We start from the raw sequence: 22,725 nt of genomic DNA on the forward strand, positions 1-22,725 counted from the left end.
ATATTATTTGCATAAGAACAGTTGAGTGGAGAGTATGTACATGAGAACACCTGGTGGAATATACAAGACAAAAGAGTTTCAAACAAAAGCATTGATGGTTTTGTTGATGAGCTCAATACTTCCTCCCTTATCCTGTATGGCCCTCAGTGTATAAAGTTTGATGCCACTAATAAACTACGGCTTTTGACCATCAGTCAGGGTCCACGTGTGTTATTATCGGCTCCGTGCACCAAGTCCATCGCTGCGGGACAGAGACAAACATCTACTTTCTTCCAACACCAAAAACTAGGCTTTATTTTGGATTCTACAGGACACTTCTCTTTTAACACATCTACTTTCTTCCAACACCAAAAACTAGGCTTTATTTTGGATTCTACAGGACACTTCTCTTTTAACACAGCTCAATTCCTGTTAGCACCAACTACAATTCTTGACAAGCAAAGAGTGTAAACTCCACCCCATGTGTGAGCTTAAGTTTTAAGCATGACTACCAAAACTGAAGGATGTATTTTCAAAAACGCTTAAATTTTTGTTTTTTTCTGAAACACAATTCTATTCAGCCCCAGAGCTACTGTTGGCTGGGCAGCTTGGTCCTCAACCATGTGGTCTTCCATCTTCCTGTAGGCATGCTGGCCTCAGCAAGATGTCTCAAGGCATAGGCTCAGAAGTTTCCCAGCAACATGTCCACCACTCTAATGACCGAGACAAGGCACAGTGTGGGGTCCAACATTAGGAGCAGAGAAACACATCTTGTACATACACGTGCATAACAGGAAGGACAAAACCACTGCAGCCACTTCCATGAATTACGACAAATCATGTCTCAACATATAGAGACTTGTTGACAAACAGCCTAGCCAAAACAGAAAAGAGGCTGACACAAATGGTGCTTTTAGAGAAGGAAGTCTTAGAAATAAATAAATAAATAAATAAATAAATAAATAAATAAATAAATAAAAGACAAGGTGTGTAGGAATGGGTTCCAGAAATACCTGTTTCAACATTTTTAATCTATTTATAAATATTGTTAGGCCTTATGGGGTGACAGATGTCACAGCCAGAACAATCTCATCTAGATTTTTTAATTAAAAAATATATATATATATTTATTTTTTATTTAAAAGACAAGAGTTACACTGAGAGGAGAGAATCTTCCCACACGGCCACAAGAGCAAAAAGCAAAGCCAATCTAAGCCAGGAGCCAGGAGCTTCTTCCAGGTCTCCCATGTGGGTGCTGGCTGGGGCCTGAAGACTAGCAGACACCCCGTGCTGCTCTCCCAGGCCACATTCAGGGAGCTGGATTAGAAGTGGAGCAGCCGTGCTTGCTTCGGCAGCACATATACTAAAATTGGAACGATACAGAGAAGATTAGCATGGCCCCTGCGCAAGGATGACACGCAAATTCGTGAAGTGTTTCATATTTTTAACAGAAAAAAAAAGTGCAGTAGCCAGGACAGATACCAGCGACCATATGGGATGCCAACACTGCAGGCTGAGGCTTAGCCTGCTATGCCTCAGTGCCAGCCCTATTCCCACCTATTTTTGACGATTTATAAGTGTATTCCATAACCACTTATTTTGGATACAGCAGGCACTTTGAAACATCCACAAAGACTAGATGTTTTATATACATTCTCATTTGGATTTCAATGCTCTATATCCAGTTCTGTTAAATAAAACTGTACGCACATGGAAACTGTCATAATCTGGGGTGTTTGCTAAATATGACCATTTTGGCTTAAGTTATACCCTCCTGACTTCCTTCTCTCCATCCAATCCCCTTGGTAAGTACAGGCCCGTGTAATGGTTGGAGATGTTTGAACAAGTGTGCTTCCAAAAGTAGAAATAGGTTTTTCTATGAACTGTAACACAAAGTGTACAAAATGTACTAATTTTACTAACTTTACTTTGTCATGCATTGGCAACCTCTTTACTGCCTTGAGCCCACAAGCTAAGCTACAAAACTAGGACTCACTGGTGTATTAGTTATAGCCTCATTTAGACAGCCAAACAAAGCTGCCTGTCACACAAAACACGCCTGCGTCTGAAACTACCCAGGAACAAACACATGAGTACATTATCATTTGCTTTTCCTTCCTTCCCACCTTCTGCAATCAAACAAGTCCTGCCAGCGCACTCTCCTATTCACAGAGGTAGTGTATAACTCATTTCCTACTATATTTGAAAAATATGTTTATAGGGGAGTCCAATGCGGTAGCCTAATGGCTAACGTCCTCGCCTTACATGTGCCATGATCCCATATGGGCACTGGTTTGTATCCTGGCTGCTCCACTTCCCTTCCTGTTCCCTACTTGTGGCAAGAGAAAGCAGTCAAGGACGGCCCAAAGCGTTGGGACCCTGTGCTTGCGGGGGAGACCAGAAGGAGGCTCGTGGCTCCTGGCTTTGGATTGGCTCAGCTCTGGGTCACTGACAGGTCAGCTCTGGCCATTGTAGCCACTAGAGGTGGGAATCAGTGGATTCACCCTTGCTGTCCCTTCTCTACCAATCCCAAGGACCATCGAGTTCAAATTTTTAAGAGATAATCTTCCCTGGGAATTTTAATGTAAAGTATAAAGATCACTGTAAACAACTATATTTTGCCATAGCTGACAGCCTCTTTATCACCTGAAAAGTATAGGTGCTGGAAACTAGGGAATGCTGTCCTTGTATGCACTAGAATGTGCACAGCAGAGCCAAACACAATGCACGCAATGTAACCAGCACCAGCAGCCTGGCCCAGAACTCCACGCTGGCTGCTCTTCTCTCTGGAACAATGCGCGCATGCACACACACACACACACTGTGCACTTGCTCAGGCAAGTGGTATGGCCATTCCAAAACAGCCTTCCCTACGAATGACAACACGAACTGATTCACATAAAATGTGTTTTTACTATACCCACCTTGCACAATACAGGGGTCCTCTGAACTATCTAAAAAGATTACACATTGCCCAGAACCGACTCGGCAATGTGGAATACATGGACAGTGAGGAAAACACCACACATACAACACAACGCTAACGATAGGAGGATGTCTTCTAAATCCCACCAGTCTGGCAGTTTCCTCCTCCTCCCAGCCGTCTGCTCCATGTCCTCACAGCAGTGAGCACACGGACGGACATCTTTCTGGGCTTTGCTTCCAGAATAGCCTAACAGTTCCCCTTCAAAAAAGTCATTTCCACAAGCCAACAAATTACTTGTTTTAAAAACATGCCATTTTCTAACTATCATGCATTGGAACCTCTCCCTACCCTCGTTTCTATGTCTAGATGTAGCCAACATTTTTTTAAATATATTTTTTTAAATTTTTTATTGGAAAGGCAGTGTTAGGGTCTGGTTTTGCCAAATCCCCAGAAACAACAAAGAGTCTCGCTGGTAATACAACAGCAAGCAGAGTTTATTGTGCCAGCATGCTGGGGTCAGACCGTTCTTGGGGCATGCAGGGCAGCCAAGGAGAGGTCGGACCCCGAACTAGAGAGAGCCAGAGATTATATAGGCCCCCTTTCAGCCATCACATACATCATAGTCACACATCGCAGAGTAACAGACTTCAGACATGTCATCTTTATGGCTTCCAGGTACAAACAGTCCACTCCGTTCCCCCATACATTATCTTTATGGCCCCTGGGTTTAAACAGCCCATTCCGTTCCCACACCCATTATCTGTATGGCCCCCTCTGTTCCTGGGACCGGATGATTGCGGCCCTGTCCTCCTGCACCCGGGAGTATTTTACAGATAAGGTTTGTGACACTGTTCACAAGGCCACAGAGGGACAAAGGACATATCTATCGCTAAAGTGGAGCTTTCCCATGGTCCGGACGCATCCTGACCTAGCAAAGTAGCAATTTCTTGGCACGAAGGGCCTAATGTTGCCTAACATTCTAACATTATACTAACACTCTGGCAGATTTACAGAAAAGAGATAAGAGAAACATCTTCCATTCATTCGCTCACTGTCCAAGTGGCCACATCAGCCAGAGCTGGGCCAGTCCAAATCCGGGAGCCAGGAGCTTCTTCCAGGTCACCCATGTGGGTGCTGGAGCCCAAGCCCGTGGGACGTCCTGCTGCTCTCCCAGGTGCATTCGCAGGGAGCTAGATGGGAAACGGAGCAGCCAGGACTCCCACAGAGGGACACAGAGCATGACAGCATGGCAGACGAATGCCGACTGCCCCCCAAATTGTTTTAAAGTAGGGCTGTATCCATTTTTTCGGCTATTTTATTCAAACCTCAGGGTTACAGAATGAGAGGGAGAGGGAGAGATCTTCCATTAACTGATTCCGTTCTCCAAACGGCCACCACGGCCAAGGCTGAATCAGGCTGAAGTCCGGAACCCTCTGCGGGTCTCCCACATGAGTGGTGGAGACTCAAATACTTGGGCCATCCGCCACTGCTCTCCCAGGCAAAACAGCAGAGAGCCAGCTGGGAAGTGGAGCGGCAGGGACTGGAGCTGCCATTTTGTGACTTAATTTGCAGGTCAACCAGACCTGCCGGTGCCCCACTATTTCTTTCCAGCACTGGGGGGCGGCAGTGCCTGTTCCACGCAGGGCTCATCTGCAGCGGCCTGGAGACAGCGACCCTACCCACCAGGTAAGGACCAGGAGGCCCGTATCAGTGCCAGACAGTATTCTGGCTTCTAACTTCATGACCAACTGCCCGAACGGTTCCAACCGTCCACCTCCGTCAGTTGTGGCCCTTGGGTTCACGGGAACCCGGTGTGACCCCATAGGCCCCGCGTGGGGCTGCTGGGCGGCTGGGGCCCGCCCTCCGCCTGCCGCCTGCCTCGCCCGCAGCGCCGCCGGCCAGCGGGGTCCCCTCCTCCGTTACCTGAGGTGCTGGTCCGCGCAGGCCCCACCGGGCTTGGCTGCGGCCCCACTCGCACGCGTGGCGCAGGGTGGACTTGGGGAGGCCCTGTGGGGCCATCAGCTCTCGGGGGCGTGGGGTCCTCCAACCGCCTCGCCGCCAGGGTCAGCTGGGTGCGGGGGTCACCCTGAGGCCTCTGCACACTCCTGGGCGCCTGTCTACTGTGCTCACTTCCGGAAGCCGGAACTATGGTGTTTCCCCTTTAAAAAAAAAAATGTAAAACGAGCACAGGTTGAACTAGCCTTGCTTTTCTACGCTGTAATTCCACATTTCTCCGAATCCACAAACTCTTAGCTATTGCGTTCTAAAAGTGAGAGAAAATACTATTTTGTACTGGCTAACGACGAAAAGCCCCACTGTTTTAATTTACTAAATCTTGTTCTGACAGGTCTTAGAGCAGTAATCTGGTTTTCTGAATTTTTTAAAAATAATAATATAGTTCTATAGGATCCAGGATTTCCCTTGCTACCTCCCCAAATCCCTGCCACCCCATTAGTTTCCTCCATGTTTTGTTTTTAAAGACTAAAAATTGTAGGGAAAACAGTTATGATTAATTAGGGAAAGAGTATTGTGACACAGTTAGCTAAGCCGTATGACAACTGGTTCGAGTCCCGGCTCCTCCATTGCAATCCAGCTCCCAGCTAAAGGCCTGGTGATGAGGTACAACGCGGCTCAAGTGCCTGAGATCCTGCCACCCACTCACTCATCGAGTGAGATCTTCCATCCACTGATTTACTACTCTTAAAGTGGCCCCAACCACCAGGGCGTCCCCAGGCCAAAGCCAGGATCTCCCACGTGGGTGCAGGAGCTCAAGCACTTAGGCCATTTCCTGCTGTTTTCCCAGGGATCTGGCATTGTGGCATAACAGATAAAGCCACTGTCAGTGAGGTTGGCATTCCATATAGGCACCAGTTTGAGTCCCAGCTGCTCCAGTTGCAATCCAGCTGCCTGCTAATGGGAGAAGAAGCCTAAGACGGTCCAAGTGTTTGGGCTCTTCCACTTCCATGGGAAACCTGGAAGAAGCTCCTGGCTTTGACCTGACCCGGCTGTTGTGGCTATCTGGGGAATGACCAAAGACGGAAGATCTCTGCCTACCTCTGTATAACTCTGATGGTCATATAAATACACATAAAAAAAAGTAGAGCAGCTGGGACTGCAGCCCATCTGTATAGGATGGCAGTGAAGCAAACAGTGGATGGCAGCTGAAACCCCAGGTCTGATGAAACTGAGTGCAGGCAGAATAAACTTGAAGGCTGGTGAAATACTCCAGACAACCCTGCACTTGAACACGCTCCAAACTGCCGAGACAGAGCGCTGTCCACATCCCCAAGGGAGCCGTTCTGCATATCCCCCACCCATCTTATCAGGGTCCCTGCAGTTCCCTACACCTCCCCCACAAACCGTGTAAGGATCTCTGCCTGCTGCCCAAACAGCATGAAGCCTTGCCCCAAGCCCCTGTCCTCTGTCTAGGCAGACTCTACCCACACTCTCTCTTTATCTACTCCTAACATGAAGTCTTCCTCACTTCAACTAGTTTCTTCCTCTACTGCTTGGAACTCGAAAATCCTAAAACCTAACAAAGCAGCCAGAACATGCCAGAACCGGCACCCATATGAAATGGCAGCACCTCTGGTGGAGGCTTTCCCCACTACACTTCAATACTGCCCACCCCCCAGCCCCCACAGCTTTTCAACTTCATGTTCTTGTTTGTTATGGAATATAGGACCTTTTCAATTCAAAACAACATGTATGTTTAAGGGATTTTTGAGGCCTCTTGAACAGGAACTCTTCACACTTAGTTATCTTGGAATAAAACATCTTGCTCACCTGGTACTCCAACCCAGAGAACATTTGCCCTCATTGGGCAAAAGAACTTGAGCTCACCCACCACCAAAAGCCTCAGAAAATAGAAATGCATCTTCCAAGCGCTCTTGCTGCTGTTGCTTCTTGAGACAGCCCTTCCTACATGAAGTGAAACTTGTGCAATAAATTACTGCTAATAAGTCTGGTTGGTCCTGTGTGCCTTCTTGGCCCACCACATAACTTTCAATGTCCCTGCAGCCTGGCTGTCATATTCTCTCTCTCTCTCTCTCTCTCTCTTTAATTTTTATCAGAAAAGCAGATTTAGAGAGAGGGGAGATACAGAAAGATCTTCTCTCTGATGATTCACTCCCCAACGGCTGGAGCTGAGGTGATCTAAAACCAGAGCCAGGAGCCTCTTCTGGGTCTCCCACATGGGTGCAGGGTCCCAAGGCTTTAGGCCGTCCTCGACTGCTTTCCCAGGCCACAAGCAGGGAGCTGGAAGGCAAGTGGAGCAGCTGGGATATTAACCAGCGCCAATATGGGATCATGGTACATGCAGGATGAAGATTTAACGAGTAGGCTATTGTGCCAAGCCCTTTAGTTCTCTTTTAATAGCTATATTCCACATCTCCCATGAGCTGCTTCCGTTTATCTCCAGTTTATAGCACTTTCTACCTCATCATCTGTCCCATCCTTGAACAACTCGCCTTCTACTGCATTGACAACTTAGCAGTTATCGTCACATTGTAGAATACACATGTGCTTGACCCAGGCCGCCCAATTTTCATCTTAGGTCTTTAATTTATAGATCTAGGAGGACAAGATGAAAATGGTTCACTGCACCAATGTGTGTAATACAAAACAATTGGGGTGGGGGGAGAGAATTGCTTCACCTCGGCTTTCAGATAGCTGTTGGCTAAATAAGTTACATAAACAAAATGGAAAGTGCGTGTGTGTGTGTGTGTGTGTGTGTGTGTGTGCAAATAGAGTCATGCCAAGAAGGTTGGAGGGACAGTTTGGATATGCTTAATCATAAAGAGGGCATTTCAGCCTTTTACTGTGAAGAACATGCTTCCAGATTTGAGTCTTTTAAGGATGTATACAGATAATACCTTTTAAAAACTTGAAACACTGCAATGGATTAGTGATAGTTTCAAAATATATCCACCAGGAATACTTCCTTTGGAAGGTAAGCCTTCCGTCGTCTTCCCCTCAGTTTGGGATTTTCCAGGTTAGTTTTACTTCTTACCTGGATCTGAATCAACTATTTCTCCAGAAGGTTTGTTTTCTCAGCATGAGAACACTAAGGCAAGGCCACTGCCATTAAATTGGCCATGTGTTGTTGCCTTTCTCACCAGGGAAGGTCAGGAAGTGCATAAATTTCTTTCATTTCCCAAAGACAAAACAGATGATGAGTTTACATGGTTTAAAAGGGTTATTTAGGTTTGTGGTACTCTTGTGATGTAAATGAATAGCTTTGGATTCTCCTGTATTTAATCACCTTTTTAGAATTCAGTTGTTAGCAACACTATATTAAATAATTGCTCTTTTGGTGGTGAATTTCCTATTTTAACTATTAAACAATGAATTATCCTTTCCTTTTAAAACACAGTTACTAGTTTTGGATCATTCAGTCGAAACTAATGCATGGCCAAAATTAAGAGTGTTTTTAGCCTGGCTAAATATATACATATATATTTAGTAATATTTTGATGCAAAATAAATAAATAAATAAATAGGGTAATCCCAGGACCCAAGACAATTAGTATGAAACTTCTTAACAAAAAATTTATGGGCCCAATTTTGTCACTTCAGTTCCACGTGACTACTAAAATGGGCTATGTCTCTTTCCCGAAATGTAGCAGGGTACGCAAACAGAAATCCCAGACACGAGGGCTGCAGCAAGAAGAGGACTCTTAACTTTGCCAGCGTAAGGCTCACTTAAATTCACATCCAACACAGCTGAGCCCCAGCCAAGAGAGGCTTATTCTTAGATGAGGTTTTTTGTTGTTGGTGGTGGTGGTTTTTTTTTTTTTTTTTTTAGCTTTTCTATCTCTCTTAATGTGGTTGCATACCTACACTGGATTGAATATTCTAATGTGAGTATGGATAAAAGTTAGCGTAGTGTAGGTAGTTACTGATAATGTTAAACTAGTTTCCTTTAGTAGAGCTAATATTTCTGCCCTAAAGCATAGAAAGCTATAAATACCTACACTACTGAACATCATAGCTTAGTAACTTAGTCCACTACAGCAATTGGTTGTCTACTCGTGACTTTTTTCATGTGACTGGGAGCTGCAGCCCACTGCAGCTGCTCAGCATCACAGGATAGTATCACACCACATGTTGCTAACTTGAGAAAAGATCAACATTCAAAGTACTGTTTCTACTGAATCATAACACTTTTGCACCATTTACGAAGTGGAAAAATCATAAGGCAAATTGCTTTCTTTTTTTTTTGTTTTAAGAGATTTGTTTATTTTTTGAAATGCAGAATTAAAGACAGAGAGAGCTTTCATCCACTGGTTCACTCTGCAGATGGACGTCAAAGCTGGAACTAGGCTGACCTGAAGTCAGGAATCAGGAATTTCCCCAGCTCTCTCAAATCACCCCATAATTTACTGTTTGCATTAGCAGTTATGCTATTGTCTGTAATTCCCCTTTAAGTAAAAGTTTCTATATATATCAAATAACGAAAATGGGTGTATAACTGTAACTAGATGTATTGACAACTATAAATTTTTATTAAACACTAACTGTGGATATGATACTATTTTCTTTAAAAAACAATTTTGTCATTGATGTTTATTTGAAAGGCAGACTTACAGAGAGAGGAGAGACAGAGACACACATCTTCCATCTGCGGGTTCACTCCCCAAACGACTGCAATGAGTCAATCCAAAGCCAAGAGCCTGGAGCTTCTTCAGGGTCTCCCATGTGGGTTCAGGGGCCAGCTTGGGACATCTTTCACTGCTTTCCCAGGTACCTTAGCAGGGGGCTGGATCAAAAGAGGAGCAGGTAGGACTCAACCCATGCTCACTGTGATGCTGACATCACAGATGAAGGTTTAATCTAGTATATCCTATTATTTTTTAAAAGATGAGTCTATGCTCTGAAGATTTCACCAGTAGAAGGGACAACATTGTTATTTTAATAAATCGGGTTGATTATGGTGAGGATATGGCTGGCAATGTAGCCGCCTTTTTGAAGACTTTTGTTAACCCGATAGCTTTTGAGTTGTTACAATACGGAATATCCTTGGGACTTACAAGGCTCTCTAGGCCCTGCTCATACGGAGACATTGATTGGCCTGTTCCAACATCACCATAGTTAGCATTGTGCTAAGGGTAAAGTGGAGCATTTTGACTTAAAATAGAAAGGGAAGAAGGTGAAAGACCCTCACTTAATTATAATAAGGCTTAGCAGCAGGAATGCCATTTTGCAAGGCTTTAACCACACCAAGAAAAACAGGATCTCTGGGGGCGGGCGAGGTCAGGACTAGCTTGCCACACATCTGTGGTTGAACATCTGGCCCCAAAAGAAGGAAGAGACATTGAGAAAGAGAGCTAACTCAGCGCCAATTCAGCTATTATCAGCTATTATCAGATTTCCTGGAACTAAGAAAGGCTGACTCCACAATGACCCTGGCTTCGTTTAAATCCACCCATCAGGACCCTGTAACTATGCATCTCGTTTCTGTACCGCGCTTTTTGCCTCCCTACCCTATAAAAACCCACCGCCCCAGCCTGAAGGCGCGCAAGTCCTCCGAGAGACTTTGTCGCCCCAGGTACCTGTGTATCTGAATAAACCTCTTGCTGTTTGCATCCGTACAAGGTCTCGCTGTTCCTTGGGAGGGGTCTCCTCAAGAGAAGGACACTCCGAGTGTGGGTCTTTCAAATGAAGAAAAGATTGTTCCAAATAGTTGGAGCAACAAACACAAAGTCGCAATATCAGTTTCTGGAGAAGCTGAAAGAACGAGAAATGAGAACGGTACACCAGAGGGGGGTTAATACACTTTAAATTACTACAAGTCTTTCTGTTTGCAATTTCTGTATTTGCAGACTTCTAAAATGGTTTTTCAGCAGTTCAAAAAAAGATCGACATACCTTGTCTAGCCCCAAAGTCGTAAAAGAAGTATGGTAACACCAATATATTGAGCAACTATTACGTGTCTAGTTCCCTACTGCACTCTCACAAGGATTCAGCTTATGTAACTGAATCCATGCCACAATTCTTTTTTTAAGATTTTTTATTATTATTATTATTATTGGAAAGCCGGATATACGGAGAGGAGGAGAGACAGAGAGGAAGATCTTCAGCCCGATGATTCACTCCCCAAGTGAGCCGCAACGGGCCATTGCGCGCAGATCCGAAGTCGGGAACCAGGAACCTCTTCCGGGTCTCCCATGTGGGTGCAGGGTCCCAAAGCCTTGGGCCGTCCTCAACTGCTTTCCCAGGCCACAAGCAGGGAGCTGGATGGGAAGTGGAGCTGCTGGGATTAGAACCGGCGCCCATATGGGATCCTGGGGCGTTCAAGGCGAGGACTTTAGCCACGAGGCCACACTGCTGGGCCCCATGCCACAATTCTAAGGAGTTACTCTGTACCCTGTGGCCATGCACTCAGATAAGGCATGAAGAAATCTGTAAGTAAAGACTCTGTCAACAAAGAAATCCCTTTGCATATTTGAGACTAGTGCTACCTAGCACAAAATCTTGGATGCTTATCAATCTTCAGCAGGGTGCCAGGAGCTGCTGTAGTGGTTGGCAGCCTTTGTGGCCTGGAGAACAAAGTTGCTGTGGCTGCCGCCTGGAGGCCCGGAAACTTCAAAGAACAACTGTTACAGCTGCATTCCATCACTGAGGCAAGAACTGACAAAACCCTCGATCAGCTGTCTTTCTTTTGCTTTCTAACTCTCAGGAAGTGACTCCCCAGGGGGCAAAATGCAGAGAAATCCAGAACACTGAAGACAAAGTCATCTGAGCAATGCAGTTGCAGCCTTGCCCAGGGAGAACTGAGAAAGGTATGGGAATCAGTTTTTCTGTTGTGCCCTTAACCATGCAGCACACATTCACTGACTTAAAACAACACCAGCTGATAATCTTAGTGTTCTCTTAGTCAGGAGTACAGTGGTGTCAGCTGGGAGCTCTGCTGATGGTCTCCACAAGCTTGGAACTCAAGGTTGGCCCCACAAGGCTCTGGGGAAGAATCTGCTTGCAGGTTCATTCTGATTGTTGGCAGAATTACTTTCCTCTTCATGGTTTCCGTGTGGTCCCTTCCATCTTCAAGGCAGCACCCATGGGTTGAATCCTTCTCATGCTCTAAATCTCTATGAGTTTCCATTGTCCTGTATCTGTCTTACTTGTTTCTTCCCTTTAGGAAAAGAGGTTTATGTAATTATGTTACAGGGAAAAGGAGTGACGGAAGATGACCTCGGTTCTTGTCTCACACAGAAGCTCCACGCCGAGAAGGTAGTGAACAAATCAAGATTTCTGTAAGTCAGAAGCCTTCTGTCACAGCAGCCAGGAAGGGGACTCCAAGAGACGAAGACTCCAGAAACTCAAAGTGGTGTTTTTAAAACACAGTTTCGATGAGCAGAATAATAGATACCAATCAAAGGTCCGAGACAAAACCTGTCAGAGGCTCAGAACTGTAGCCCCACTTAGCCTGCTCCAGGCAAAACAAGAAATCTGGGGCTGGCGCCCTAGTCCTCTGGCTGCGGCAAATGAACCAACAGGTGAAAGATCTCTGTCTCTACCACTCTGCAGCACAGGCTCTCAGGTACATAATTAGTTTTAAAAAGTAAAATAGCAACTCTGGAAATTTCATAACATTTCACATAACATTGCAATAATTAAATTACAGGGATAACTGCTTAATATGCAATCAGATAATTTATAACTCAGGAAATCATGTATTGTTATTGTTACTATTTTAGAGATATTATCGTGACCCTCAGAGAGGTGAATTTAACTTGCTTAAGACCAACTGGCTGAAAAGTGACCAATGTGATTTTGAATGTAGACTGTCCAACTTTAAACATATCAATTATTAAAATGACACACAGACATCCTATCACTTTAAATCGAATGCTTTTTAAGGCTATTCATTGTTGACTGTTGACTTTGGACTGTTAAGCCCATATTCCTTATCCAGTTGCAAATTGCTCATCTCCATTTGTTCCTACACGATCTCCCTCCTAACAACATTATACATCCTTCAGTTGTATTCAAAGTTATTCTCCAACACAAAAAAGTGTGCAAATAATGTCACTAATTTACATTTCCCCTTAATGTCCTACTTAAAACAGTGGCTTTTCTTATCTGCTTTTGTGTTTAATCTTGCTACGATAGCACACCTCATTTTCCCATAAGCTTCTAGAATATTCCCGACTCAGAATGAAGCATATTAATACCTTTGTATTATTATCAAAAACACTATTGACCTCAAGACTCCCAGAATCTCAGACCACATTGGAGAACTTACTGGGTTAGATTCTTTGACCTTTTATGTCAGTCTTTGCCTTATGTTTTTGTAGTGAGTTGTACAAAGCAGGTGGTTCTACTTTTTGATATAGAGGGGGTTTTTCGGTCCTGACCAGGGCTTAATTTCTTGCCTTCTGTGCAGCCTGGACTCAATGATTATCGATTGTTTGCTCGCGGTTACCAACCACATTGGCTCACAGGGGACCTAATGAAACCAAGTGTAGCCAATTTACAGATTCCCAGTTAGGGAATCGAAGAAAACCGTATTAGGCCTGTGGTCTCGAATCGCAAAATTTAAGCGTTTGTCGAAAAACTCGGTAATAAATGAAAACTTTCGTAAGACATTTTAAAAAATTCAGACAGATTAATGATCGATTAGCAGGAAGGAGCTGTTTTGGTGACGAGTTTTTAAAAATTATATACACATTCATAGTCGTCAACGCAGAGAAAAGCTGAACTAGGGCCCCCTCGTCCGAGATGGATGGTGGAAACGCCACGGCCTGACGGGAAAGAAGCGTCTAGAAAGCTGAACGCTAGAGTCCCTGGGCCAACTTCCACTTCCCTCCTCCCCGCCACCGCCATTCGGCCTGCACTCTGATTGGCTGTTGTGCCGCGCGCTCTCGCTGCCATTGGCCCAGAGTCGTCGGCGGTGGGCGGAGGAAGATTTACCTCAGCCGGTAGCCGGGAACTCCCATTTCGCTCTCCGCTGGCGGCAGGGTCGGTTGTGAGGAGCCGGGCCGTGCGGTGTGGCTCCAGGTACGTTGGAGTCGGCTTAGAACCTCGCGGGAGTGGCGGTTGGGCCGAGGAGGAGCTTAGGGCCGGGGTTTCCGCTGAGGTCCGCGGAGCGCTAGGTGAGCCCGGCGGGTCGTGCTGCGTTTGGCCGGCCGAAGCGCGGACGGCCGCGGCCACTGCCTGCCCGGGAGCTGGCCCGGGAGAGGAGCGGGACGCCCCGCAGCTGGACGCGGGCGCAGGGAGGCGGTCGAGCGGCCCCACATGGCGGTCGGCACTGCCCGGTGAAGCGGCATCACTGCAATGGGGCTGTTTGTTCTGTTTTTGTTTTGAGTAAGTAAAACGCTTGAGTCTTCTCCGGTGTGCTTTTGCAAGTGAATGGATAACACTTAGCTTACTCCCCCAACTTCTGTATCTATCTCGTTACCAGATTCCTTTTGAGTTGTTTGTTGTCTGGGGGAAAAAAGTTTTAAAACACAGTTTCTAGAGCAGTTGACTGGATCTTGCCAAACGATCTCAATGCGCAGTGTTAAGTAGGAGCTGGAATATCGGAGAGAATGTAAAATTCTGAGGAACATAAAGGACTGTTTAAGAAAACTAGAGCTTACCTGTCACGGGTGCTGTGATTGAGGAAACCCTTTTGTTTTTAGATAGAGAAGCTTCTGTTTAAGGATAACTTAAGATATGTGTGTTTTTTCCTAATTATTCTCCCTCTGACCCCTCGTGTTTTCCCCAATTGTGGCAGGCAGATTTAAGAATGTGTCTAAGCAGAAGTAAACAGTTGTTTTGCTTAAAACCTGCTGAGAAGGCTGACCCTACCTTGTGTGGTGGTTATGTGGACGGTTCCAAGGAGCAGTGCGTGTGGCTTGCTTTCGGGCACAGCTTTTTTTGCTCTTAAGACATGTAAGATTTAGAAGACAATGATGAATAATTTAGATGAGGGAAATTGTTGTATCCACTTAGACTGTTAATTCTAGATTGAATTTAATGCTATTTTCATTATGATTTTGTCGTACTGTAGCCAGTAAGTGATCTACAACATAACTTTGCAAAAACAGATGCGGAAGAAATTGAAGATAACTTATCTAACAGGAAAGCTATTGAAAATGCAAATATGAAGCACCTGAATGAAGGACTAATTACACTGAATTCAGCTTTCGTGAAGTATGCCTTTCTTTATCCGTCAATTTGTTTCTAGAAGTTTTGAATCTGATCTTAAATTAACCTAGTTGATTCTCAGTCTTACCTGCAGATATGTACAGTCCACGTGCTCAGAATGACTTCTGCCTCAACAGAAACCATGAGCGGTACCTTGTTGGACATGATTTGCCTGTTTTAAGAACTGGTTTATCTGGGTTCATCTCGAATTTTCTGCTCTGCTTACATTATCTGCCCTGTACTTCAATTTAGCCTTCAGTTATATTGTATTTCTTTTTAAGCTACTTTATTCTGAAAAGTGTGGTATGAAGCTATTGTACTCCCATAGCATAGTTCTATTGTAGTGGGTGTGTACATCTAGATGTATTTCATTCAATGTAATTAGACTAATGGTAGCTAATAAAAACTTAAAAACTCGGCCCAGCACGATAGCCTCAGTGGCTAAATCCTTGCTTTACAAATGGCGGGATCCCATATGGTCGCCAGTTTGTGTCCCAGCTGCTCCACTTCCCTTCCAGCTCCCTGCTTGTGGCCTGGGAAAGCAGTTGAGGATGGCCAAAGGCTTTGGGATGCTGCCCCCGAACAGGAGACCCAGAACAAGCTCCTGGCTTTGGGTCAGCTCAACTATGGCCGCTACAGCCACTTGGGGAGTGAATCAGCAGAGGGACGATACTTGTGTATCTGACTTCCCAATAAAATAAATAAATCTTTAAAAAAAAAAAAAAACTTTGAATGCTCTAACAAGTGAAATGATACAGAAAGATGCAAGTGCTGAATTCACCATCTCATTGTTTCATATTCTTATATAATTTAGTTTCTCAGCTGTCTGAGACTTAAGCCTGTTTTGTTTTTTTTTTAAAGATTTATTTTATTTTTATTGGAAAATCAGATATACAGAGAGGAGGAGAGACAGAAGGATCTTCTGTCCGATGATTCACTCCCTAAGTGAGCACAACGGCCGGTGCTGTGCTGATCCAAAGCCAGGAGCCAGGAACAACTTCCCACATGAGTGCAGGGTCCCAAGGCTTTGGGCTGTTTTTGACCGCTTTCCCAGGCCACAAGCAGGGAGCTGGATGGGAAGTGGAGCTGCTGGGATTAGAACCAGTGCCCATATGGGATCCCGGGGCTTTCAAGGCGAGGACTTTAGCCGCTAGGCCACAGCGCCGGGCCCCTTAAGCCTGTTTTCGTATCTTCTTTGCAAGACAGATTTTCATTTGTTGGTTCACTCCCAAATGCATTCCTTGGGGTAAGTGGGATAGGCACAGTCCAAAACCAGGAGCCAGGAAGTCCACGTAGGTCTCTCAGGCAACGTAGCCATTGCCTGTACCTCCCGGGTTCACGGTAGCAGGAAGCTGGAATCAAGCAGGGATAGAACTTCAGCCTAGGCACTCTTAAATGGGATGCAGGCATCCCGGGCAACATCTTAGACCATTGTGCCCAAATGGCTGTCCTAAAAATACAGCAGATGTGGGTAACTTTATCAATCTGCTGAGACTAATTGTAATCAGGCAGTATGGAGAGAGCATGACTTTTTTGCAGGGAAGGGAAATGATAAGCTATGAAGTGAATACTGAATGCCTAAGTAAGCTTTAAGGCTGCAGATCTAAATATAGATCTAAATTGAACCGTTTTATGGAGGCACTGTGTGTCTACTAGTACAATAATTTCCATGAATGTGTTTTGTATATACTGCTATTGATAAAAGAAAAGACTTGTAGCTAAGGCAAAAAATTTTAAGGCATTTTTGTTTGGTAGTTACTGAGGAGACAGTAATTCAAGTGACTTTCTAGTATGTTTTAATTGACAAAAAAATATTTAACTTGAGAGAGAGCGAGAACTTCCATCCACTTGTTCACCCAACAAATGACCGCGGCAGCCAGAGCAGGGCTGGTCTGAAGCTGGAAGCCAGGAGTTTCTTCCAGGTCTGCCACCTAGGTCTGGGGCCCAAGAACTTGCACCAGCCTCTACTGCCTTGCTAGGTTCTCATGCTTCATGGTACACTGTTGCCTTTTTTATATATATATATATAATGTTTTTTTTTAACCTGTATGTGAAGGTAAAATTCTGCTAGCACTCAGGTTGAGCTGACACTGCTGATCCGTAACCCACGCTAGCATAGTAAGGCATGCATGTTCATGATATTGTCATATGACAGAAGCTGGCCATTAGTTTTTATCATTTGGTTAATCACTTTATACCTATTAAGGATACTGTGGTGTCTACATAATACCACATCTGCTTTGTACCTGTGACGTAAGTGAGGTTTTTTGGGAAATATTTAGAGAGAAGGAGGTACAGAGAGAAAATCTTCATCCGCTGGTTCACTCCTGAGTGACCGCATCAGCTGGAGCTGAGCCCATCCAAAGCCAGGGGCTTGTTCTGGATCTCATGTGAGTGCAAGGTCCCAAGGCTTTGGGCCGTCCTCTACTGCATTCACAGGCCACAAGCAGGGAGCTGGGAGGGAAGTGGAGCAGCTGGGATACAAACCATCATCCATATGAGATCTTGTCACTTGTAAGGCAAGGATTTAGCCACTGAGGCATCATGCTGGGACAACCATTGGTTCAAATACTATCTTTTAAAAATGTTTAGTCTTTAAAAAAGGTTCAGCAGATTTCTTCAAATTTTTAATGTGGGTTGCTCTTTAATGCATATGTCTTAAGATACGATCCTGGGGCCTGGCATGGTAGCCTAGTGGCTGAAGTCCTCACATTGCATGCACCAGGATCCCATATTGGTGCTGGTTCTGATCCTGGCTGCTCAACTTCCCATCCAGCTCCCTGCTTGTGGCTTGGGAAAGCAGTCCAGGATGGCCGAAAGCCTGCCACGGAAACCTAAAAGAAGCTCTGGGCTCCTGGCTTCAGATCAGCTCAGCTCTGGTCATTGCGGCACCTTGGAGAGTGAATCATCAGACAAGAGATATTCCTCTCTTCCTCTCTGTTTATCTCACTTTCCAATCAAAATAAATCTTTAGGGGAAAAAAAGATACCATCCTGATCCTGAAATGAAGTATTCCTGGAGATACAGATGTTTCATTTGGGGAAGCCCAAAGTTAACGTGCAGTCATGGCTTCAAACTAAATAAGCAAAGAAGTCGGACTCCACGTTTACAGCTTTCTACTTTTAATAGTCTTAATGATTGGGAGTCCTTGAACAGCACAATTTGATTATTTGTCCAAGTTAGAACATCAGTGTTACAATGTGTGTACTTTTCAACACACAGCTTTTATAAAAACTAAAGCTAAGAAATTATCTCATGATTGAAATTGCTAGATTATTGTGTGATCACAGTGGAATTTTTTACTTTCTGTAACTAGAAAAATTTTAATTGCTTGGAAATAGGTTTCTAATTATTCCATAGATCAAAGTGGTAGTTAAGATAGGAGGTTAGGAAAATAGGGCCTGGGAGCCTGCGCTATGGTGAGTAAAGCTGCTGCCTAGAATGCTGGGTATCTTCCATGACACTACTTTGTGTCTTGCCTATTGCACTTCCAGCCCAGTTTTTTACTGGGAATGGCCTGGGAAAAGCAGCAGAAGATAGCCTAAGTGTTTAGGCCCCTGCCAGCCGTTGAGGAGATCTGGGTGAAGCTCTTGACTTGTTCAGTCTGTTACAGCACTGGCCATTGTGGCCACCTTGGAAGTGAAACTAACGGATGGAAGATCTCTCAGGAGCTCTTCCAAAATAAGCCTTTAATAATTAAACAGACTGAAAATTGAAGATAGGAGTTTTCACCTTTAGCTGGAACAAGGAACAGCAAGCAAATCAAACTGAAAAGAAGGAAAACATCAGAATTCCAACATGTAAGGATGAAATGGACACTATACAATATCAATATCAAACCCACAAAGCTGAGAGCATTAAAATGTATTTATTTTTAAGGGCAGAGTGACAGAGCAAGAGAGATCTTCTAAAGGCAGCAACAAGGGCTGAAACAGATTAAAGGCAGGAGCCAGGAACTCCATCTGTGTCTCCCAATGGAGAGCAGGAACTTAAATGTGGAAATCGAGACCTGCTGGCTTCCAGTGTTTGTTACCCAAGAAGGTGAATCGGAAATGGAGCAGTTATTGCTTGAACAGGCACTGTGATGAGGATACAATGTCCATTGGCTTTGGCTGCTGTATCACAATTCTCATCCCAATAGTAAGTGCTTTGAAAATCTTGAGAAAATGGAGAAATTTGTGGTACAAATGACGGAATTAAAAACATCACCAGGGCCCAGCAGCGTGGCCTAGCGGCTAAAGTCCTCGCCTTGAAAGCCCCAGGATCCCATATGGGCGCCGGTTCTAATCCCAGCAGCTCCACTTCCCATCCAGCTCCCTGGTTGTGGCCTGGGAAAGCAGTGGAGGATGACCCAAAGCTTTGGGACCCTGCACCTGCATGGGAGACCAGGAAGAGGTTCCAGGTTCCCGACTTCGGATCCGCGCAGCATCGGCCGTTGCAGCTCACTTGGGGAGTGAATCATTGGACGGAAGATCTTCCTCTCGGTCTCTCCTCCTCTCTGTATATCTGACTTTGTAATAAAAATAAATCTTTAAAAAAAAAAATCACCAAATGCCAAGAATGCAGGACGGCATTACAGATTACAAATGGAAGTTATGAAGAACTTCATTCTGATAAATTTGAAATGGAAAAGCAACTAAAAAAGGACTTAAAGTCTGAAGGGTCCTATAGTTTAAATATTGGTAACCGAAACTTTGTAACTGTGGGCTGACATGATATTGTTGATGAATGATTTAAACAGGTAATGGAGAAATAACACCATTCACTCACTCATGAACTTTTCGGAGAATAGAAACAGGCTTATTTTATAAGGGCCAACATAATTTTTGAAGTTTTTTTTTTTATTGCAAAATTATCAATACAAAGAGGAGGAGAGATGGAGGAAGATCTTCCATCTGATGATGCACAGTGACCACACTGCTGGAGCTGCGCCTGTCTGAAGCCAGGAGCCAGGAACTTCCTCCAGATCTCCCACACGGGTGTGGGGTCCCAAGGCTTTGGCCCATCCTCAACTGCTTTCCCAGGCCACAAGCAGGGAGCTGGATGAGAAGCAGCGGGATTAGAACCAGCACCCAAATGGGATCCCAGTGCATGCAAGGCGAGGACTTTAGCTGAGAGATTATCACACCAGGCCCAGAAACCAATTTTTGAAAGTACAGATTGTGTTTCTAAATAATGGAAAAACTTGAATGGCACCACCGTGCATTAAAAAGTACCATGTGTAAGCTGGAAAAGTAGGTAAAATGGCAATTAGTAATGTAAAATGAGTGGATTAAGCTATCCAATCAAATGGCAGAAATTGCCATTAGAGGGAAAAAGATGCTCAAGTATGTAGTACCAAAGGGAAACTATGATTTTAGAGATGCAAATCAGAGTAAAAGGAGAAAAGGTCATACATAGAATAGCTATTAGAAACCTAGTGTGTTATACTGGTATCAGACAAAATAGACTATAGCAAAGAGAATATTGCCAGAGATACAGGGAGAGTCCCGCATGAGGGTATTAGTTATAGGTGCATCTAAAGACACAGGATACTGGGATGCGTGCAGCAACAATTTGACATGGTGTAATTCAACAACAATCATGAAGATTTCTGTATTTCACTTTCATGATGAATCAACAACCAGAAAGATCAGCAAGCAAGCAAGACATAAGCATTGCTATAAACCAGCTGAAGAAGAGACGTCTTTTGAACAACAGAATTGTATGTTATTTTCAGTATACATACGACATTCTCCAATGTAGATGTGGTAACCTATAAAATCAACAGATTTAAGGATTGCAATAATATGAACATTATCTGATGGCAGTAAAGTGGAGAAATCGTAAATGTGTGGAAGGTAACAGTACTGAATGCCAAGGAAACCATGAAGGAAATTAGAAGGTACTTTGAGATGAATGAAAGTGAAGACACCATACCTGATCTTCTAATGATGTGAATTAGAGCAGTTTTTAGGAAGACTTAGAGAATAGAACAATAGAGAAAATGAAGGAAACTGTTTTGAAATTATCAGCAAAATTGACATTTAAGGAAAAGTCAAGTTTCTAAAATGAGGAATGAATGAGGAGGCATTGCTGTTTACTTTCCAGAAGTTAAAATACAAGGGTGTGAAGGTTTTATGGTATCAGATTGCCTGCAAGCCTAGGTAAGCCTATTTTCGATGTGTCAGTGTTTACAAATCAGACAGGAATGTGATTGATTTAGATGAGGCTAGGTGGAGGGGCCAGTCATCCTATGAGCAGGTGTATCCACAGGCTGGGTGTTTGGAGAGAGTAAATGTAAAAGATGAGTTGGTCTCTCAGACCTACAGTATATATACTCGGGCCTTGGATGTCAGATGCTGGCCTCTAAACTCCAAGACTTATTGTTTCCCTTGCTGGCAAGTCAGGTTTTTAGCCTCAGATTTGTGCTTAGAGTTTTCTTGGTTCTTAGGCAGTTAGACTTGGACTGAATTGTGCTATACACATCCCAATATATCCAGCCTACAGACAGCAACCTAATGTGGACTTCTCAAATGCTGTAAAACATGAGCCAGCTACTCAGATAAATCTAGCTTTGTGTGAACATGCATATCCACACATATACCTATTCTGTATATTTGGAGAACTGTAGTTAAAAAAAAAGTATGCTGTGGAACAATTCTGTGCAACACCATTAAATGGATGAAATAAGACACCTCAAGAAGATAAAATTCCCAAAATTGAAGAAAAATCTGGACAAACCTGGAACAAAGAGACTGAATTAGAACACAGAAGCCACAAATTGGATGGATTTACTGGTGAATTCTACCACACCACACATTTAAAGATATCAGTTCTTGCTGGCATCATGATGTAGTGGATAAAGCTGCTGTCTGCAATGTTAGCATCACATAAAACTGACAGTTGGTGTCCCAGCTGTACCACTTCCAGTTCAGCTCCCTGCTAATGGCCTAATTAAAGCAGTGGAAGATGGCCATAGTGCTTGGGCATTTATAGTTCATGTCAAAGACCAGGAAGAAAAATCAGCCTTTGGCCAGGTATACCTTTTAATGTTAATAGCCACTTGGACCAGTGGATTGAAAATCTGGTAACTCTGACTTTTGTATGAATGAATTTTAAGAAAAAATGGGAAGATACCAACTCTTCACAAATTCCTGAGGAATAGAAGAGGATGGAATCACTCTATAGGCCAATTTTCTGATAACAAAAGCAGATCAAGACATCACTAGACAAAGCTACCAATCAGTACCATGAATGTGCATAGAATATCCTCAACAAAGTATTGACAATTTAAAATCAACAAGATAGAGCAGCGGTTGGCACTGTCCAGCTCATGGGCTGTGTGTCATGAAAAATCATTTGGCCTGACCCTGCCATGGTAATGCCAGTGAGAAATCAAAATTCAGCAAATATGTAGCCATCTGAATTTCAAATTGGTAATTCTGTGTGGCCTGTGAATGATGTTATAAATATCCAAGTGGCCCTTAAAGGAAAAGTTAACCTCTGATGGAAAAAGAATTGTTTCATTCTAACAAAGTTATCCTGTTGCAAGATTAGTTTCCCATTCTAAAATCTATTACTGACTACATCAATAGAATAGGGAACAAAGCTATGTGATTTTGTAACGGGAAGCAAACAGTCATCTGACAAAACCCAGTACCTGTGTTTGATGAAAAACTTCAGAAAGTTCAGGATGTTTATACTGT

General features: G+C 44.0%; 1 protein-coding gene and 1 non-coding gene across 3 annotated transcripts in view; both read left to right on the forward strand.

Annotated features, from left to right (window-relative positions):
* Positions 1–1,318: 1,318 nt before the first annotated feature.
* Positions 1,319–1,425, forward strand: LOC118757809 (U6 spliceosomal RNA). The gene has a single exon (XR_004995374.2). It is a non-coding gene; the product is annotated as a U6 spliceosomal RNA (small nuclear RNA).
* A 3,613-nt stretch (positions 1,426–5,038) lies between these two features.
* ATF7IP2 (activating transcription factor 7 interacting protein 2) overlaps positions 5,039–22,725 on the forward strand; it is a 53,362-nt gene continuing 35,675 nt past the window's right edge. Inside the window, exons 1-4 of one of the 2 annotated variants that reach the window (XM_058681142.1) lie at positions 5,039–5,174; positions 12,119–12,402; positions 14,901–15,043; positions 15,120–15,186. In XM_058681142.1, the coding sequence (XP_058537125.1) occupies positions 15,156–15,186 (31 nt within the window). In that variant the 5' untranslated portion in view covers positions 5,039–5,174; positions 12,119–12,402; positions 14,901–15,043; positions 15,120–15,155. Of the gene's footprint in view, positions 5,175–12,118; positions 12,403–13,969; positions 14,002–14,900; positions 15,044–15,119; positions 15,187–22,725 lie in introns of those variants that run through there. The other variant, XM_058681143.1, reaches the window with a different exon arrangement.

This window comes from Ochotona princeps, chromosome 24 (genome assembly GCF_030435755.1).
Source record: "Ochotona princeps isolate mOchPri1 chromosome 24, mOchPri1.hap1, whole genome shotgun sequence".
NCBI classification, from domain to species: Eukaryota; Metazoa; Chordata; class Mammalia; order Lagomorpha; family Ochotonidae; genus Ochotona; species Ochotona princeps.